This window comes from Zootoca vivipara, chromosome 8 (genome assembly GCF_963506605.1).
Source record: "Zootoca vivipara chromosome 8, rZooViv1.1, whole genome shotgun sequence".
Classification (NCBI taxonomy): domain Eukaryota; kingdom Metazoa; phylum Chordata; class Lepidosauria; order Squamata; family Lacertidae; genus Zootoca; species Zootoca vivipara.
The window spans coordinates 47985309-48003121 of record NC_083283.1 but is presented as its reverse complement, the minus strand read 5'-3'; the positions used below and the strand labels follow the sequence as shown (position 1 = coordinate 48003121).

General features: G+C 41.2%; 1 protein-coding gene across 15 annotated transcripts in view; it reads right to left on the bottom strand.

The window, feature by feature from the left end:
- Window positions 1-17813, bottom strand: part of PTPRM (protein tyrosine phosphatase receptor type M) — a 412071-nt gene that overhangs the window by 83883 nt on the left and 310375 nt on the right. For all 15 annotated transcript variants that reach the window (XM_035125987.2, XM_035125998.2, XM_060277900.1 and 12 more), the window contains one exon: window positions 1469-1620. In XM_035125987.2, coding sequence (XP_034981878.2) covers window positions 1469-1620 — 152 coding nt within the window. The remainder of the gene's footprint in view (window positions 1-1468; window positions 1621-17813) is intronic.

Here is a 17813-nt window from a genome sequence, read left to right as displayed (position 1 = left end):
AACGGCCAAGTTATCTCGCATCCCAGTTTGAAACAGAGTGAAGCTGCTCTTTATCGCTATGACGGTATACATCTGTCGCCTATGGGGAATGATATCTGGCTGGAGAACGTAATTACGGGAATGACAGATTGGTTACGTGTTAGAGAGCTTAACTAGGCGAATAAGAGATTAGGATCACGCCCCCTTAATAATTTAGAAGTGCTTGAATAATTAAATAATTAATTTTCGAATTAGGAAATTAGGGTGGTATTACATGTGAGCGGATTGGCGGCGAGCCTGGGGGGGCTCGAGTGGCGGTTAGGCGTTGGAAATTTGCATAACAATTAGATGGAGGAGGGGCAGGTTACGTCATCAGCTGCCCAAATTTGGAGAAGTAATTCCGTTAAAGGATTCTGGGGGCGAGGCTTGGTCCTGAGCCTGGAGTTGCCTGGGCCGTAAGGCACGCCCCTTCGGTGGCCACAGGAGGAGCTCTAGTAGATTTACGTCGCGGGGCTCCTTTCTGGTGGTTAACTTCTCACAGACTTCAACACACGGGTTGGAGTCGGATATAGTCTGTTAGGTTCCAACGCCTAAGCCAATTCCGCTCAACATGCATAATTAATAAAGTTGTGGCCTTAACCACCCAATTAAATCTTAATCACTGTGTCATGAGTCTTTATTACATGGGAAGGAGGGCTATTGCCACACAAATACTTTGTATGCAGGAGATCCCATGTTCAATCTCCGGCATCACCAGTTAAAAGGAAGTCAACTAGCAAGGTTGAGAAAAACCTCTGCTTGAGACCTTGGAGGACTGCAATCTATCAGTGTAGACCATCCCAGGCTATATGGATAAAAAGCCTGACCTGCTCTAAGGCCGTTTTCTATATTCGCTGTTCTATCTTGAGGAGAAAAGTGGCACTATTTTATTGGGCAATAATAGCAATATATGAGATTTGAGCTTCTTCTTTTTTACTGTCTTTAAGAATTACTCTAGGTATGAGTCCAAAACAATTATAAATTTCATTAATTCTCTTACCCTAGGAAGCCTGAAATATGTCAATTGTAACATTAATTGATGTTTATGACTGACTAAGTGGCTGTCCTGCAAACTCATTGTGACATTTTTAGAAAGTGGCTAAAGTGACACGGGACATGCAGCTGGTATAAAAGCAATAAAGCCTTTAGCATTGTAAAAATAAAGAATGAAATAGAACCCAACACCTGGTACATTGATGTGTGCTTTTTTTTGGTGAAAGACAGAAATGCAAACTTTTGTTTATTTCATAACAACTATTCTTTCTCACCAGAATGCTTGCTGTGATGTAATGAACAGTGAGACATTCTGGGGCCTATGGATTTTCTATGAGTCAATAATCTGCCCATGGAACTGACTAACAAGAAGTATTTTAAGAACCATTTATACCTCCCTCCCCTGCCCAACAAAAATAAAAAGTGGTTGCTGCATCCCAGTGCATTTTAAACTTACATCTCCCATTTAGATTGTGTGTGTCCATGAAAGAGAAAGCCTCATCACAGTTGGTGCCTTGTTCAGTGTAGCTTTTATCCATTGAGTTCACCATCACTGTCATTTCCTGCCGTGTGCTGCTCAATGTCTCTTTCCGCTTTTTAGCCAATTTCCTTAAGGAATGAACATTAGGGAAGAAAGATAATGACACAGTAAGCAAGCACAGAATTTATCTTTTTATATCAGCTGTCCATTTGGAAATACAACTTTTACTGACAAAAAAACACCCACACATTTAAGTCAACAGTAAAAACACACAATCTCACTAAAGAGAAAAGCAGCAAAATATAAATATAACCAGATTCATCAAAACATTATGAAAGAGTTGCACTTGTTGTGTGGATCATTCTATGGATGGGTGGGGTAGGGTAAGTGAAATAGAGGTTTTTAAACTTAATCCAGTCCATCATGGGCACAGAGCCTGAACAGAGAGCAGGGATTGGGAACCTGTGCCCTTCAGATGCTGTCGGACTACATCTCCCATCAATCCCAGCAAGCACAGAAAAAGGTCAGGGAAGAGTTCAGTAGTAGTCTAGCAACATATGGGTGCTCACAGCTTTTTCACACCTAACACAGTGGATTTCCCTGAAGGCTTCTGTCACCTCCACCCACATATGCCTATGCAGGGCACACAATGTTAGGCTTATCATCAATGACTTTTTAGCACCCTCTTTTTAAAGCCATTCAACATGGTAACTATCACTGTATCTTGTGCATATGCATGGGCTTCCTCTTCCCTGCAGTGGTGTCTGATGCTGCCTGCATTTGCACCTGAGCAAGTGGGGCAGAGAGGGCTCTACTCAGCCTATGACAAGTGTGCATCTAGTTGCCTCCCCTGCTCTAAAAGTCTACTGTAATTTATCCATGTCCTAACTGTACAATGTTATACATTTCCCTAGCCCTGCTCTACTCCAGTGGTTGCTGTAGGCAGAGACAGGAGATGCAACGTTTTGTTTTATCATGAGACGGGCAAATTATAGAGGAGGGGGCGAGAGCTATATGTGTGTCTGCTATTATTGCCACCCTTCACGCAAAATTTTCAGAGTTAGTGCAGGTTTATATTTTCTGTGAAATAATGAACATTCCGATCAGTTTATAGATAGTGACAGACAGAACTATTAAGCCGGTTAAACTATAAGTATTATAGGGAAAATAGGATATTGGTGGGAGTGAGCTCATGCAACAAGCTTATAATGTTCAATTTCACATGAAATTGAAAAAATATCACTGCACAGTGACATTAAACTATATATCAACATTCTTATCAGGCAACATATTTAAACAAGAATTTGCAGCAGCATTTTGTTAAAACAAGATTTTTGTGCAATGAAATGATCTGAACTTTGGTGATAAAATTGGTTAAAAGAAAAATGCTACTTGCTTACTTCTATAAGGTAAGTAAAACAATATATTTCCCCCCCTTGTTCAGGATTTATATGAAGCGGCTGAATAAAGTCATCATAGAATAAGGAGTTGGGTATCACCTAGATCTGTCTGCTTTTCAAATTGAGGTGATACAGAAGTCCTGACCTGGGGTATGTAAGCAATAATGGACTGGAAGAGGGTCAAAATATTGAAACTCAGCCCTGAATAGACAGAAGCAAAGTTCAGCAGCTCTGGAGGGGAATTGTAAGTACCACAAGGAAATGGTACTCTACCCCAAGTATGGCAGCCAGTGACTGGAGAGACAGCCGTTTCTTTGGTGATTCCTCATCTTTGGAATGCCTTACTATCATTTCGGGACCAGATGAAAACATTTTGTTTTCCCACATTTTAAAGTCCTAAGCAATCTTTAACTAAGAGCAGTATGATTCTTAGCACATATTTAAATTGGCTGTTGAGATTTTATTGTTTTATCTACAGTATATAGTATTAACATTACTACTACTACTACTTTCAGTTGCACTTCTTTATTTCTTACTACTCTGGTCAGTCACTCTGGCAACATAAATCTATGTTGAGGTGCAAGATATTAATTATGTTAGGAATCTCAGGTGAGATATCCACACAGTGGAAGTTGCTCCCACTACCAGTCACCACATGGAAGCAGCTTAATAATTTACTGTTGTAAAAGATAAGGCTCAGTAAAACAGGTCCTAGACATAGATATATACAGCTTATAGGCTTTGGCAGATACAGATATATGTATACAGATACATACAAGTACAAGGTATTTCCATTGCTCCAAATAAACTCCAGAAATTCAAGACATAACACTGGACAAGTAAAACCAACTGACTGACCACTCACAGATTAACAGACTGACACTACTGTGCTGACATGCTTCAATCACAGATACAATCAGGACTCTGGGCCATTACCATAGCAAATGGCTTGGCTAACCTTGTACCTGTGATTGGCTCATCCATGGGAAGATTTAAACTCCTGAAGGAAATTAACCCCTCTTTTCTAGTTACAAATTATGGGTGGGATGCGCCTAACCAGCCATGTTAGTAGAAGTCCATGTGCAATGACTTCTGTTTGCACAATGGGGCATTCTTCCCTCTCCTCCCCTGTGCCCCCTGAAATTGGCGGGGGGGAGGGGGAGGAGAAAACCCCCCAAAACAGCATGTGGGAGAAGGGGTATTGTTCTGTCAGGCAAGTTGGAGTGCCTGCAAAGATGGAACAACTGGTACACCTTTGCAGGGTTCCTATTTACATGGAGAGATCCCATGGGTGCACAATGGTACACATGTGAGCTCTATTCAGAACTTCAAATGAACATCAAGAGATCAAGAGCAGGGACAGGAGGAATGATCCCAATTCCTGTCTCCACACATTCAAGGAAGGTCTGAAAATCACTTTAGTCCTCCTACATATGACTAGCAAATTGAAAAGCCAATCTAAAGAAACATGTTTGCGCGGTCAGGTGGAGTCCCCCCAAACCCCAGGCAGCCCCCAAGCGGAACAATGACACCAGACAATGTTCTATGGGATTAAAATTGGCCACAACTTTATTAAGATTTAGATGTAGGGAAACCTTGGCTCAGGCATTGGGCGTTTATCCTTCCCAGCCCCCAGCCGGGGGTCTGGGTAATTTCCGGATTATCCAGCATATGTGGGGGTTGGGCTAGCTCTGGAGAACATATGTTCAAGCAGAAAGCCCGCCCCCCTTTCACCGCCGCTGGAGAGGGAGGGCAATGACGACCTCTGGGCATATGGTCAATGCCTCCCCCCTAGACCCCTTTTATGGGAACCCTGGTATCGCCGCCAAAATGGGGGCGGGGGTCACCTCCCCCACGCCCCCCATTCTGGTAAATGACTAAAGGATTCTGCCCAAGGCCTGCAACCGCCAAAGTTGTGACTAATTGCTACGGGAAAGGCGAAACCTGCCAATGCAGGGACAGTCCTTTCCAGCCCTTCAACAGAGGCCTTGACGTAGCAGCGCCTGCGTGCGTGTCTGCCTGCGGAAGAAAAAAGGGGTTAACCTGTAATGTAAGCATTAATTTTGGGAGTGGAGGGTGGGAAAGCTCTGGAGCCATTGACTGCTACCCAGGTATTTCTCGCCTTCTGCTGTGTGCGCTGGATGGTTACCTCCTCCTACCTGACCAATCCCCCTTGGCAACACCTCCCCCAGCTGGATTGGCTGGATGGCTGTGGGGGCGGAGACCACAGGTATCCAGCCCAGGATGGTGGTGCCAGCCTCTGAACTGCTGAGGGCTGTCCAGGGGTTCCCAGGGGCTGTGCGCGACCACACAATATGCGCACCCCTTTTAATATGGGGAACGGTCATCGTGTGGTCAGGCGGAGTCCCCCAAAACCCCAGGCAGCCCCTGAGCGGAATAATGACACCAGGCAACGTTCTATGGGATTAAAATTGGCCACAACTTTATTAAGATTTAGATGTAGGGAGACCTTGGCTCAGGCATCGGACGTATATCCTTCCCAGCCCCCAGCCGGGGGTCTGGGTAATTTCCGGGTTAACCAGCATATGTGGGGGTTGGGCTAGCTCTGGAGAACATATGTTCAAGCAGAAAGCCCACCCCCCTTTTCGCCGCCGCTGGAGGGGGAGGGCAATGACGATCTCTGGGCATATGGTCAATGCCTCCCCCCTAGACCCCTTTTATGGGTATATGGGGAATCGTCATTCCAGTTCAACAATATCTCCAGGTTCTTTTCAAAGCTCCATATAGCGTGTTTTGAACTGCCAACTACAATTCTCAAAAGATGTCAGTCATTTCTAGATGGATGATTGACAGAGATCAAGAAAACTTTGTTATATTGCTAGAATCAAGAGTATCTAAAAATGAGAAATATTTTAGGGTCACTATATGATTGGCAAGCAATATGGTATCCAATTATTATATGCTTAAAAAGAAAAGTTTCTTTTAATGATGCTTAAATTTGTCATAAAAACACACAATCCAAAACAATGAGTACTTATTTTGTTTCTCTTTGTTCAGGTAATTGTTCAAAATATTCCTGTATTGAATTAATTCCTGTTCAAGTACAAAAAGTGCAAAATGGCTGAAGTCACATATCCACCACCTAGAAGCTATTTTAGCTATTCTACAAAATATTGAATAAAATCAGAAAACCATATATAACAAGGATGTCAACTCTTGGCTCAGGTCACAGGTAAAAATGAATCTAACAGCTATATGCTAGTCAAGGCTGTCCATTTAAAAAGACCACCCCTGAAGTTACAATGACTGACATTCTGTTCAAAAACAACCCTGAGCTAGGAAAAAGAATTTGAGGGGAAAAGCACTGAAAACTCCTGGCAGAGCTATAGGACAAATATAGGACAGCTCCTATCGGCTATTATTTCTGACTATATTCGATTCTATCATTCCACCTCACCCCCACATTTCCACTCACTCTGTTGGAATAGGAACAGCCACTGAAAACATGCAATGTTGAGCAACTAGTATTAATTTTGACGGGTGTAATTTTTCACAATTGGTCAAAAGCCATTGTTTGCTTTTGACTCTTGGGGAAAATTAGGGTATTTATTTTTGCCTGACTTAACTTGCTATAAATGTCTCTATTAGTTTGAGGAATGCCATGACTGTTTTTAAGTTTGCTGTCACCAGTTTTACCTGGAATTATTTAGGGTGGGCAATATAGCCTTGCATTACTTCACTGAATAACACTCAAATCTACTTTTATATGAATACATTATCTGTTATATCATAATGAGCATACCAACCTTAGTGGGCATAGCCAAATATTCAAAGGAAAAAGTCACAGCAGGATAAAATTTCAGCAATGTGCTGCATACTATGAACAGCAGAAAGTACAGATATATTTCACGCAGACCCACATTTTGTAAAGATTGGAGCACTTTCTCTCTCTCTCTCTCTGCCATTGGAAATACACAAAGTGAATCAAGGTAATTTTTCTTTATGAGTGGTCAGGATTCAAATAACAGATCCTACTGATTATTGGTCATGGTCCACTGAAACATTGAGAAGGCATGATATCACAGCACCTGATTTCTGCATGTGGACCTCTGAACAATGAAAGCAGAAGAAACAAAATGAAAAAATCTTGAAGGGTGAAAGTTTTGCCTGCCCCAGTCACACTCCCTGGTCCCATCAATTATTATTTTTTACATGCATCTTTAAAACATATGATCAATATCCTTTGCTCAAATCATAATAAAGACACTGGTTCCCAATTGTGGCTACGCATATTGACTCCACTCCAAACATTGAATAACCAAGTGATATACTTGAGGGATGACCTTACAGCAGTGCAATATGAACTAATTGTTACCAATAGCAAATTCCCAGTATTCAGTCTCCGCTTCTGTTTGCATCTTTAATGTTGAATTGTGTTTTATGTGCACGATTTTCACTTCTGAATTTTGCAATGCATTTTCCAACGAAGTAAAATATCCAAAAATGCATATATTCGGGGGAAATGTGCATACAAATGCATGTATAATAATAATAATAATAATAATAATAATAATAATAATAAATTTTTATTTATACCCCGCCCTCCCCAGTCAAAAACCGGGCTCAGGGCGGCTGACACCAACAGAACCACAATAAAACATAAAAACAATTAATTAAAATACAGATTAAAATACAGTATTATTTTACAGTATAAATACAGTATAAATACAGTATTATAAAAGAAATTAACATTAAGAATAAATTATATTAGGGGAAAGTTTTATTTCATTTTTAATGTGTATATTAGAAGAAATGTGCATTGAAATGCTGATCAATCCTTGTGAAGATTTTGTTTTTATCACAACTAGATATGGGATGTGGAAAACAGAGCTTAAAATGGGAAAAATGAGAAACTGAAACTATCCATCTCTAAGCAGCATACAACATTTCCCAAGTATCAATATTCCAGCTACTGCAAATACATTTAATACTAGCTGACCTCATGACCGGTGTGGTAGTGTTGCTAAATGGTAAAGTAAAAAACCCTTGCCGTGCAGGGGCCTACATAAATAAAAGGCTGTGCTGTGTCCTGTGCCACCCCCCCCATAGCTGCCAAGTTATCCCTTTTTTTAAGGGAAATTCCCTTATGCTGAATAGGCTTCCTCGTGAGAAAAGGGAAAACTTGGCAGCTATGCCCCCCCCCCCCAAGGCAGGCCCCAACCTCCACTTGGCAATGTTGGTTTTTTGGTGGGTTTTTTTTGGGGGGGGAGGGTTAGTGGTGCTAAATGGTAAAGTAAAAACCCCTTGCCATGCCCCCAAGTGTGTTGTTGTGGGTTTCCCCCCCCCCGGCCTGTCAGGGGCCTACATTAAACAAAGGCCTAATGGCCGCCTTGGGGGGTTTTCAGTTGCTTGGTTGATGATGATGTCATTTGGTTTGTGGGTGTGGCTTAGATTTCACAGGAAGGGAGGGGGTGGAGGAGGGTACTACGCCACTTGAGGGCGCTGTTTGACTTGGTGGATAAGCAGGTCTGTACCTGGGCAGGTGTGCGATTTGAGGGATTTTTGCCCCCAACAACGCTCAAGGAGTGGCCTGGATCGTTGTGTCAAAATTTCAGGACGATCGGTCAAGCAGTTACGGAGAAAAGTGGCAAACGGGATTTCACGATTTTTACATTTTTTATATATAGATATGAGAGTTTTGCTCATTATTTATTATATTATCAAAGCAACCCAGCTGAATAAAAAGGAATCCCAAACTGGTCACCAACAACTACAGTGAAGATATAATTCCTCCCACCCATCTCTGTTTTAGATTTTCTTTAGCCTTGATAATGCATTATTTTATAATGGTTCTCTTAAGTACAGTGGTACCTCAACTTACGAACGACTCGACAACCAAATTTTTCGACTTACAAGAGTGGCCGCACGCTTATGAATTTCTTGACATCCGAATGGAAACAGCGGCGGTTTTAGATAGGGGTTTTTTGACTTACAAATTTTTAATTGGGGTTGCTTCGACTTACGAATTTTTCCATTTCCAATGCATTCCTATGGAAAATCGCATTTCCATTGGTGCTTTACGACTCATGAATTTTTCGACCTATGAAGGTGCCTTCGGAACGGATTAAATTCGTAAGTCAAGGCACCACTGTACAAGAATGTGCTGCTGGGCCATTTGTATTATGGACCCAAACGTCTTCTAAATATCAGCATCATTTATTTATTTAAAACATCTGACCACTGGACCATTCCATAACAAAGCAAGAATCCAAAGATCTGGTCAATTATTTCTGCATAACTTAACAGGTTTTAGGTGTTGTAAGGGAAACATATTCTGAAACTGAGATATGTTACAAAAGCAGTTTGTGATATGGCATGGTGGTCTGCTATTCCAAACAAAAGTAATGAAAACTCGTACTGGGTTATTCCAGTTAACAGGGTCAAGGTTGTAACCAAATTCATCATTTGCATGATCAGACTTGCATGCTATAGTTCAAGTATACCAGTCTCAGTTGCTTTAATTGTTAACATATACTTTTGTTTTTGATTAGTTGTATACTGCTTTGAAAAGATGGGCACAGAAAATCAGTCATTATAAATGACATGAAATACAGAAGAAATAAATCCCTGCAAAGGCCCACACTTGATGTACCAGTTCAAGTGTTAGTATTGTTTATGTGACTCAGTCACATTTATTTGTTCCATATATAATGTAACATTACAATGTGAAATAAATGTCTGTGTCATGAGGAGTTCTGCTTGAGTTGTCTTTCATATATCAAGGCAGTAGAAAAATATAACATTCCAATTGCATATAAAGTAGAATAACATTTCCCCATTAGTAAAAAAAGTTCGTATTTGTCCTATTGCTTTAAAAATGAAGTCTGATATTTGGAAAGTTTGCCTTCTTCACCCTCGTTTTTTCTTACAATATCAAAGAAGCACAGTAAAGAGGAAATAAACAGATACCAGTGAGGCCTGCTCAGGGGGTAGCTGTGTGATATATAGCAGCAGACAACGCAGACAACGTAAGCATGAAAGGTTTTCACTGGCTCTCCTTTATGACAGATTCTGAAATTCTCATCTTGAGACTAATTACCATTTTAGGGGGGAAGAGACTAATGATTAAAGAGTCCACCTTCTTATTCAGTCATGCTGTCAATTGTATGCAGAGCCTGAAACCTATTTAGAGAGGTACGCGCTGTAGGCATCCATCTTCTGTTGCTTTTATGAAGCTAAGTAGGAGGCCTTTTTAAAACTAATGCAAATATATTCAGAGATGTCCTGTGATACACCAAAGCTACATCTGTGAAAGGGCCACCTTTGATCCATATAGGACCCATAGGATATGACTCTGGGATAGCACTGTGGAGCTGGAGGTACAGCGATACCTCTAGATGCCACCATGCTTTGTAACCACAATTCAACCCTTTGATTTTATGCTAATATGCATATCCTGAATAATTTCAAACATATGTCGCCTTTCTTCTTGTTTCTATGAAAATTGGTTGGTTTCTATGAAAATTGTAACTACAAATGTTTCCCTTTTCCAGACAAAGGACAGACAATGCTGTGTCATTCACATAATGCCTCAATAAGAGATAAAGTTTGTGCTTAGACTTATGCTGGGTCTCTGACTGTACTTTCCACACAGTAAAACTTTGTTGTAGAAGCAGTAATTAAACCTGTCTGTAACTGCAAAAGGAAAACTTCTAGCTTTCTGGTCTCTGAAATGACAAATGTCATCATGTTAAAAACTGCCATGTTATTTATATGTAAAGAAAAGGATTCGGTGGCTGCTTCTCCTTTTAGAATTACTTTATAGTTTTCTCAATGGATTAAGAATGAGAAGGAACATCCTTGGAGTTACAGGTGTAACCATAGGTGGCTATATATTTAAACCATTCAGCATAAATCACTATCCCAAAATCGTGCAGTGAATAGTCCGTAATGCAATAATTCTGAACGAGTGCACCAAAACTCATAGGGAGGTATTGAAGGGAAATTTTTTATGTTGCCCACAATTTTGTGGTTGAGCTAGTACACAAAGGATTTAGACCAAGTCAAAATACTTTATATGTTGCCAAGTTAGGGTGCACACCATGTGCATACATGCACGCACTGACACTTTTATTTCATTATGGCCTATTAAATAACAAGTTCAACCTGATTCCGTATGGCAACATTTGGTATAATAAGAGCAAGTTTGTATTTTATTTGGGGGGGGATCAGTGACATGAATTAGAGCCTTAGCTGTCAGGTAAGATAAAACATAAACATGTATCCCATTTATTTAGCTAAATGAAATATTTCCAATCACATTATTTCTGTATTTGCAGAAAAAAAACTGGATGTCCCTCCATCCCTTAATAAGCTGAAGAACACCATCAACACTCAGGCAGCAAAGATGGAATCCCGACAGAAGTGTTGGAAGCCAGCTTCCATTCCCCCCTCACGACACACCTCCATGGCCTCCTCTTGTGGTGTTTGGAACAAGGATTCGTGCCACAAGACATGTATGACTCCAGCATTGTGACCTTCTATCTACAACAACAAAGGTGACTGCCATGACTGTAACAACGATTGTGGGATCTCCCTGCTGAGTACGGTGGCCGTGTAGTTTTCAACAGAGTAGTGTCACTTGCTGACTGGGTCTATCTTGAGTCATAATATGGCTTTAGAGCTCAGAGATCAACAGTCAACATGATTTTCTCACTGCACCAGCTGCAGGAGAAATGCCGAGAGAAAAGATGTCCCTTGAACCTCACCTTCATCAACCTGACTAAGATAGGTTTGCCCACAAGATAGAATGCCCACCTAACCTTCACAATATGATTGTGTCCTTCCATGAGAATATGCGCAGCACCGTCCAATATGATGGCTCATCCTCAAATGCCTTCCCTATAAACTGTTAGGAGCCTCCTACTTTCGTGTAGGACCCTGGCAGAGACACATGCCTGACTGGCATGTTCTCTCCCCCCTGGTCGATCATTTGAGAGCTTCAAAAGCTTTCTCCAACCCAAACATCACAGCGACTGATGCCTTGGAGACATCAACACACTTTGGGATCCGCAGAGTCTTCGCAGTTTGCGTAACAGAATTCAGTAGCACAGCATATTGGCTAATCTACGTTGATTTACACTCTGAGCATTCTGACTTAGCTCCTGCCTCTTTCTCATCAAAAAGCAAAGAGAGAGAACAAAGGACAATAGTCTCACTTCACTGAACGCAGTAACACAAACATCCTGTCTCTGTCACTTCCCACACTGTGGAATGAAAACATATCACCGTCATGTGATAGACAACAATCTTATGACTGCAATCACGGAGCAGGAATCTTAACATAAACAGCAGTGTAAAATAGGGCTGTGTTATTGCCCTGGCTCTGTTTGACATATTAATAGTTCTCCCTGTTGCTCTCATATGCCTTCAGCTTGGCTGAAGCAGGTACAGTATGTACATCCATTCAAGGAGCGATAGGGGTCTATTCAACTTGGTATGTCTTCAATCCAAAAGTGCAGGGAGCCATTTTCTGAGAGATGTTGAGGGGGGGGCAGGTAAGCCCCCCCTGCATAATAGATCACAATGCACACACACCATTTGAATTACAATGCCCATCAACTGGGGGGGGGGTTCATCCTCCTCAAATATTTTATGGGGGAGCTGAAAAGACCTTGGCTCCTAGAGTTGGCTCCTATGCCTGGTAGATACAGTTGGGACAACCTAATTTAACAGCACTACGTGCTGGTAATGATATGATATTTATTTGTTTAGCGGAGGAGTTGAGCAGAAGCATCTAGGAAGCCTCTGAGTCAGTGGAAATGTATTAATAATGATTGTGGATGACAGGAGAAAGACTGGACTATGTTGTGTGTTTTTTTGGGGGGGGGGCTTAGAAACTTCGGAGGGCTGTGAGCTGCACTTCGTCCAACAGAGAAGCCTTTACTGCTACCAAGCACTGGCCTGGCATTAAGGAATAACACAACCCACAGTGACAGAGGGCTCACAGTCACCAAGGACTAGCATGCAGGACATTTGCCTAATTCCTCAGTCAGTCAGGTGTTCCTCCCCCTATATAACAGCGACACAATGCTCAAAATATATGATGCCAGCAAGAAAACAGTGATAAAACTGAAAGTAGCCACAGGCTTAATATATGATCATGTAGAATAGCCAAGACAGAGATAATTTCAAACAGTACCCATGAAACAGCCGTATTTTGAGGAATCCTGAGGAATCCCTCATGTGCATATAGTTTCATGTATACCAACCTTGCCTTCCAATTGGCATTACAAACCCAAAATGTGTAACTGTTAATCTATTGTTTATTCAATGCCACCGACAGAAGTTAATAGATGGTTATAAACTAATTGAGTGTGTCTGTACTGTTATCCCCTCATTCATCTCACTTTTTCAATTTAGCTTCGTTAGTGTTCCATATGGTACAGTGGCCCTGCTGCTTGGAGCAGCCATTCTCCACACAAAAAAAGCCCTTCTAACAACAGGAAGCTAATAGTTTAACTGTTCCTCTAAATTTGTTTGACAAAACTGACATTTAGCGCATCATGTCACGTTGTCAGTAATCTGCAATTTACCCCTAGGCAGTCAGTGGATGCTCGTTTTATTTACTTCTCATAGTTAAGAGCGTAATTAATATTCCACTCTGAAACAAAGATTAGAGATTTGACAAACATTGTAATTTAAATTCTCCATTATAGCAAGCATTAAAATCAAGCATCTTCTATATGCGCCATTACGTAAATGACACGTGTAGCTGTAATTTAACTTTTTAGATTTTAATACCGCAAACTAATTTCTGCTGTCAGTTTAATGAGTTGGAAAACACAAATCTTCGCAATCTTGCACAGACTAACAGTTAAATTAGAGGGAGAGCATGGTTTGGTTATTTTAACTCTTTAACTATCCCATGCAAGACTATAAATTATGGAGGGATATTACATTAAAATATTTTAGCTTCTAAATGTGTACAATTTACAAAGAGCTCAGGAGTAACTGCTAAGGCAACATTTCTATATTTTGTTCTATATTACCATAACTTTGATAAGAATATATTGTGGGTCTTTTACAATAGAGTATGATGGCAGCTGTTCAATCAGAATTCCAGCAAGCGCACACATACATTTAAGTAAAGGGCATTAGGAACATAGAAAGCTACCTTCTATAAAGCTAGTCCACTGGTCCACCTAGTCCAGTGATGGGCAACCTTTTGAGCTTGGTGTGTCAAAATTCGCCAAAAAACCGAGCATAATTCAGGTGGTGTGTCACTTCGAGAAAAAACCCCCATAATTTCACGATATTTATAGTTTAATTAACAAAAATGTATACTTGTAATATATAACTGTATTTAATAAACCAAAAACTAATTCTTTAACCTAAACAAACCAAAAAACCCCTATTTATCACAAAGTGCCCAGAGTTGTTGAGCTTGTTGGGTGGGGCTGCTGACCAAAGTTTTGGAGGTTTGTTTTGGGGGTGCAAAAGTTGCTTTGCTTTTTTTGGGGGGAATGCTTTTTTTGGGGGAAAGAGAACAGAAATAAATGACGAACAATACCTTCACTGGAACTAACACGCAGCACCGACATAGTCTGCCAAAGCGCCAAAAACCCCAGCACAGACCGGTTTAAAAAACGAACGCTGTTACACCCAATCATCGTAACAGCGATGGAAAAAAAAAACAGCACAGAAAGGGTTAAAAACAATCTCTGGCTACCAGCACAACAACAACAAAAAGGGATCCAGGTTTTAACAGAGGAGTTTTAACAGCGGAGACAAGCTGTAGCATGAGGAGGAATGGGAGACCAAAGGGGGGGGGGAGAACAACAGCAGCGCAAATGGGCCAATGGGGTGCGTGCCAGCAGTGAGGGTTCTGCGTGTCACATCTGACACGTGTGTCATAGGTTTGCCATCACTGACCTAGTCTTTTGACACCATATCTGGAGATGCTAGTGATTGTGCCTGGAGCATCTGCATGGAATGCATGTGCTAATACCACATTGTGTAGTAATGAGTCTATAGTGTGTGAGTGCTGTTCATTGAATAAATCGACTAATTACCACAACAGTTATATAGTGTCAGTAATGACTTTGTCATAGCAACATATTACCAGAATTCACTGTGAAAACCCATTGTGTGGGGAGATATTATACAAAGTCCAAATTAACACATAACATTTTAAAACAATTTAAAACACACACACCCCAAGTAAAAATAAAACAACACCCAATAGAAACAATAGGCTTCCCCATACCCAACCTCAAGGGCCTGCTAGGCAAATTGCATATTCTCTCCATTATCCTATGGTTTGGTGTTAGCTTGATTCACATCCAGGACTGACTTTTCCATTCCAAGGCCACCCTGGCATGGGGCTAACATATTGTTATGAGTTTAGAGGAGGTGGCGGAACTGGTTAAGTAAGTCCCTTTGTGGGTGAAGACCAGATGAACAATTTAAGAGCTGGGTTGCAAGAAGCTGCATCTAAGGTGGCAAAGAAGCAACAAGGGGGGCTAGGGAGAATGGCTGTGTGAGTGAGCAAAAGAGTTTGGGAGAGCTGCAGCAAAGCTCAGGACATAGAGACATGTTTAGTTATGTGCTGCTCTGTGCTGGTCTCTGAGGCTGCCCTGATAACCATGGGGAACAATATATGCTGGGGTGTTAATTATTATTAAGTTGTTGTTGGGTCTTGAGAGATGGAAGTGAGTGCCACTGGGGCTAAAGGCAAACTGCTGGAGTGCCTCCTGTGGCTGTAGAAACCAATATGGGAGAAACATGTTTTATTGCTGCTGGGCCAAATGAAGGTGTCTGGTTTTGCTGTTATAGATGCACCATGGCATTTATTCTCTTTGCACCTTATTGTTGTTGTTGTTGTTGTTAATTTCTACACCACCCTTTACCCAAAGATTACAAGAAAATTTACAACATAAAAATGCAAAACAACAGCAACAACAACAACTCACCAAGCAATACCCCCCCAACAGTTTTTAAGGCCATAGATTGCTTAATTAGCCAAAGACCTGGGAAAAGAGGCACGTTTCGCTTGGCACCTAAAGATATGGAACAAAGGTGCCAGGTGAGCCTCCCTGGGGAGAGCATTCCACTAGCTGGGAGCCACTGTAGAGAACACCTGTTCTTGTGTTGCCACCCTCCAGACCTCTCGCAGAGGAAGTAGATGAAAAAGGGCCTCAGATGATGATCACAGGGTCCAGTTTGGATCATATGGGGAGGGGCAGTCCTTGAGGAATTGCGGTCTTAATCCAATTTTTAAGGCTTTATAGGTCAAAACTAACACCTTGTTCTGTACAATGTATCAGATCAAATGTAAAAAAGGACTATACGACTTGAGAAAAGACAATTCACATTTTTTGGTGAATCGTGAAAATCTTTTTAAAAAATTATTTAAAAACCCAACCAACCCAGCACTTTTAACTGTGCTTGGAGTGCAGTTAGAGAGTAATCCTGGGAGCCCCTCTATTGTAGTCTCAGGTTGTATATATGTGCAAATAAACCATATATCATAAAGGCACCACAATCTCCGCTGTGCCTCTTTGTCCAGACACCTGTGTAAAGCTTGCCTGGAATCTAACACTGCTGTAGAGATTGTGGATGGCAAGTATCAATCCTGAACCCAACCTCCAGCCACACGACAGATAAAACAATATAGTCCCCCAGTGCAAAAATCCATATCCAAAATGCTTGCCTCCATCTGAAAAATGATTCCAGCTTCCAAGCTGGTCCATATTATTTATACCAATGATGGTTTCTCTTGCAAGGTTAAGTGACAATGAGGCCATATAGACAGATTGGGGAAGTCTAGGCGCCTCTCAGGAAAACAAATGGACTACAGCTCTAATTTATGGTAATTTGGGCTGGAATTCCAGCTTCATAAATTTTTTGCGACTGATTAAAATTATTATTATGTAGAACACCTCTAGGCAACTGTGCTGGCTCATTAAACACGGAAGCCTGAAATTATCTGCTCTGTAAGAACTGTGTGTATGTGTGTGTGTGTGTGAGAGAGGGAGAGGGAGAGAGAGAGAGAGAGAGAGAGAGAGAGAGAGAGAGAGAGAGAGAGAATATTAAGCAGCAGGAGGGAAAGAGTTGGAAATATTTTCAAACATTCTCTTCAGTCAATCTTGAAACACACCCACAAAGAGCACAGACTTGACAAAGAGGCTGCTGTGTCTCTCTCTTCTCAATCTATGCTAGTGAAGCTACTGACTCTCCTGACTCCTGCGCAAGACTTCATTAGTCACTGCCAACTTCAATCTGTTTCAGTTGTTTTACGTTCAATTCCCAAAGGAAGAACACTCTCTCCAGTGATCACAGCGGGCTAAACTTCTGAAAGATGAACTGGCTAATTTTGTAATAGATCTCGACTCATTTTATCAGCTCCAAATTGGGGTGGGTAGGAAACATGTATTTTTCCCCATATATTTTAATAAATATTATTAAAAGGAAGGGGTGTGTGCTCAAATATATGCAGTGGACAGTTTCATTAACTATGAACCCCGAAATTTGTTATTCCCTCCAAACCAGTTCCAAAGTTTTTCAGCCATTTTGCAGCACTCCCACACTGAATAACTGATACAGAAAACCAGAGTTCGCAGTTCACACACAGAAATCCAACAGTGTCCTATTCACTCAAAACTGGTGCCAAAGTTTTGCAATCGTTTTGCATAGGTTTTAAGTGAAAACCCCATGTTTCGCAGTGCCCCCCCCAAAACACAGCAAGTAAATACATCAAACCAGGCTTCAAAGTTAATGCCACTGTAGTTAACAGCACTCAAATTCCCACATTGTCTAATTTACTCCAAACCAGTGCCAAATGGAACCAAATGGAAGCTTAAAAACAAACCAACAACCTTCTCAAAATTGATTGTAAACATTCACCCTTCCTGCTATTAGGCGATCTTAAGGAATCAGCCCAGCATCAGAGCTGCATG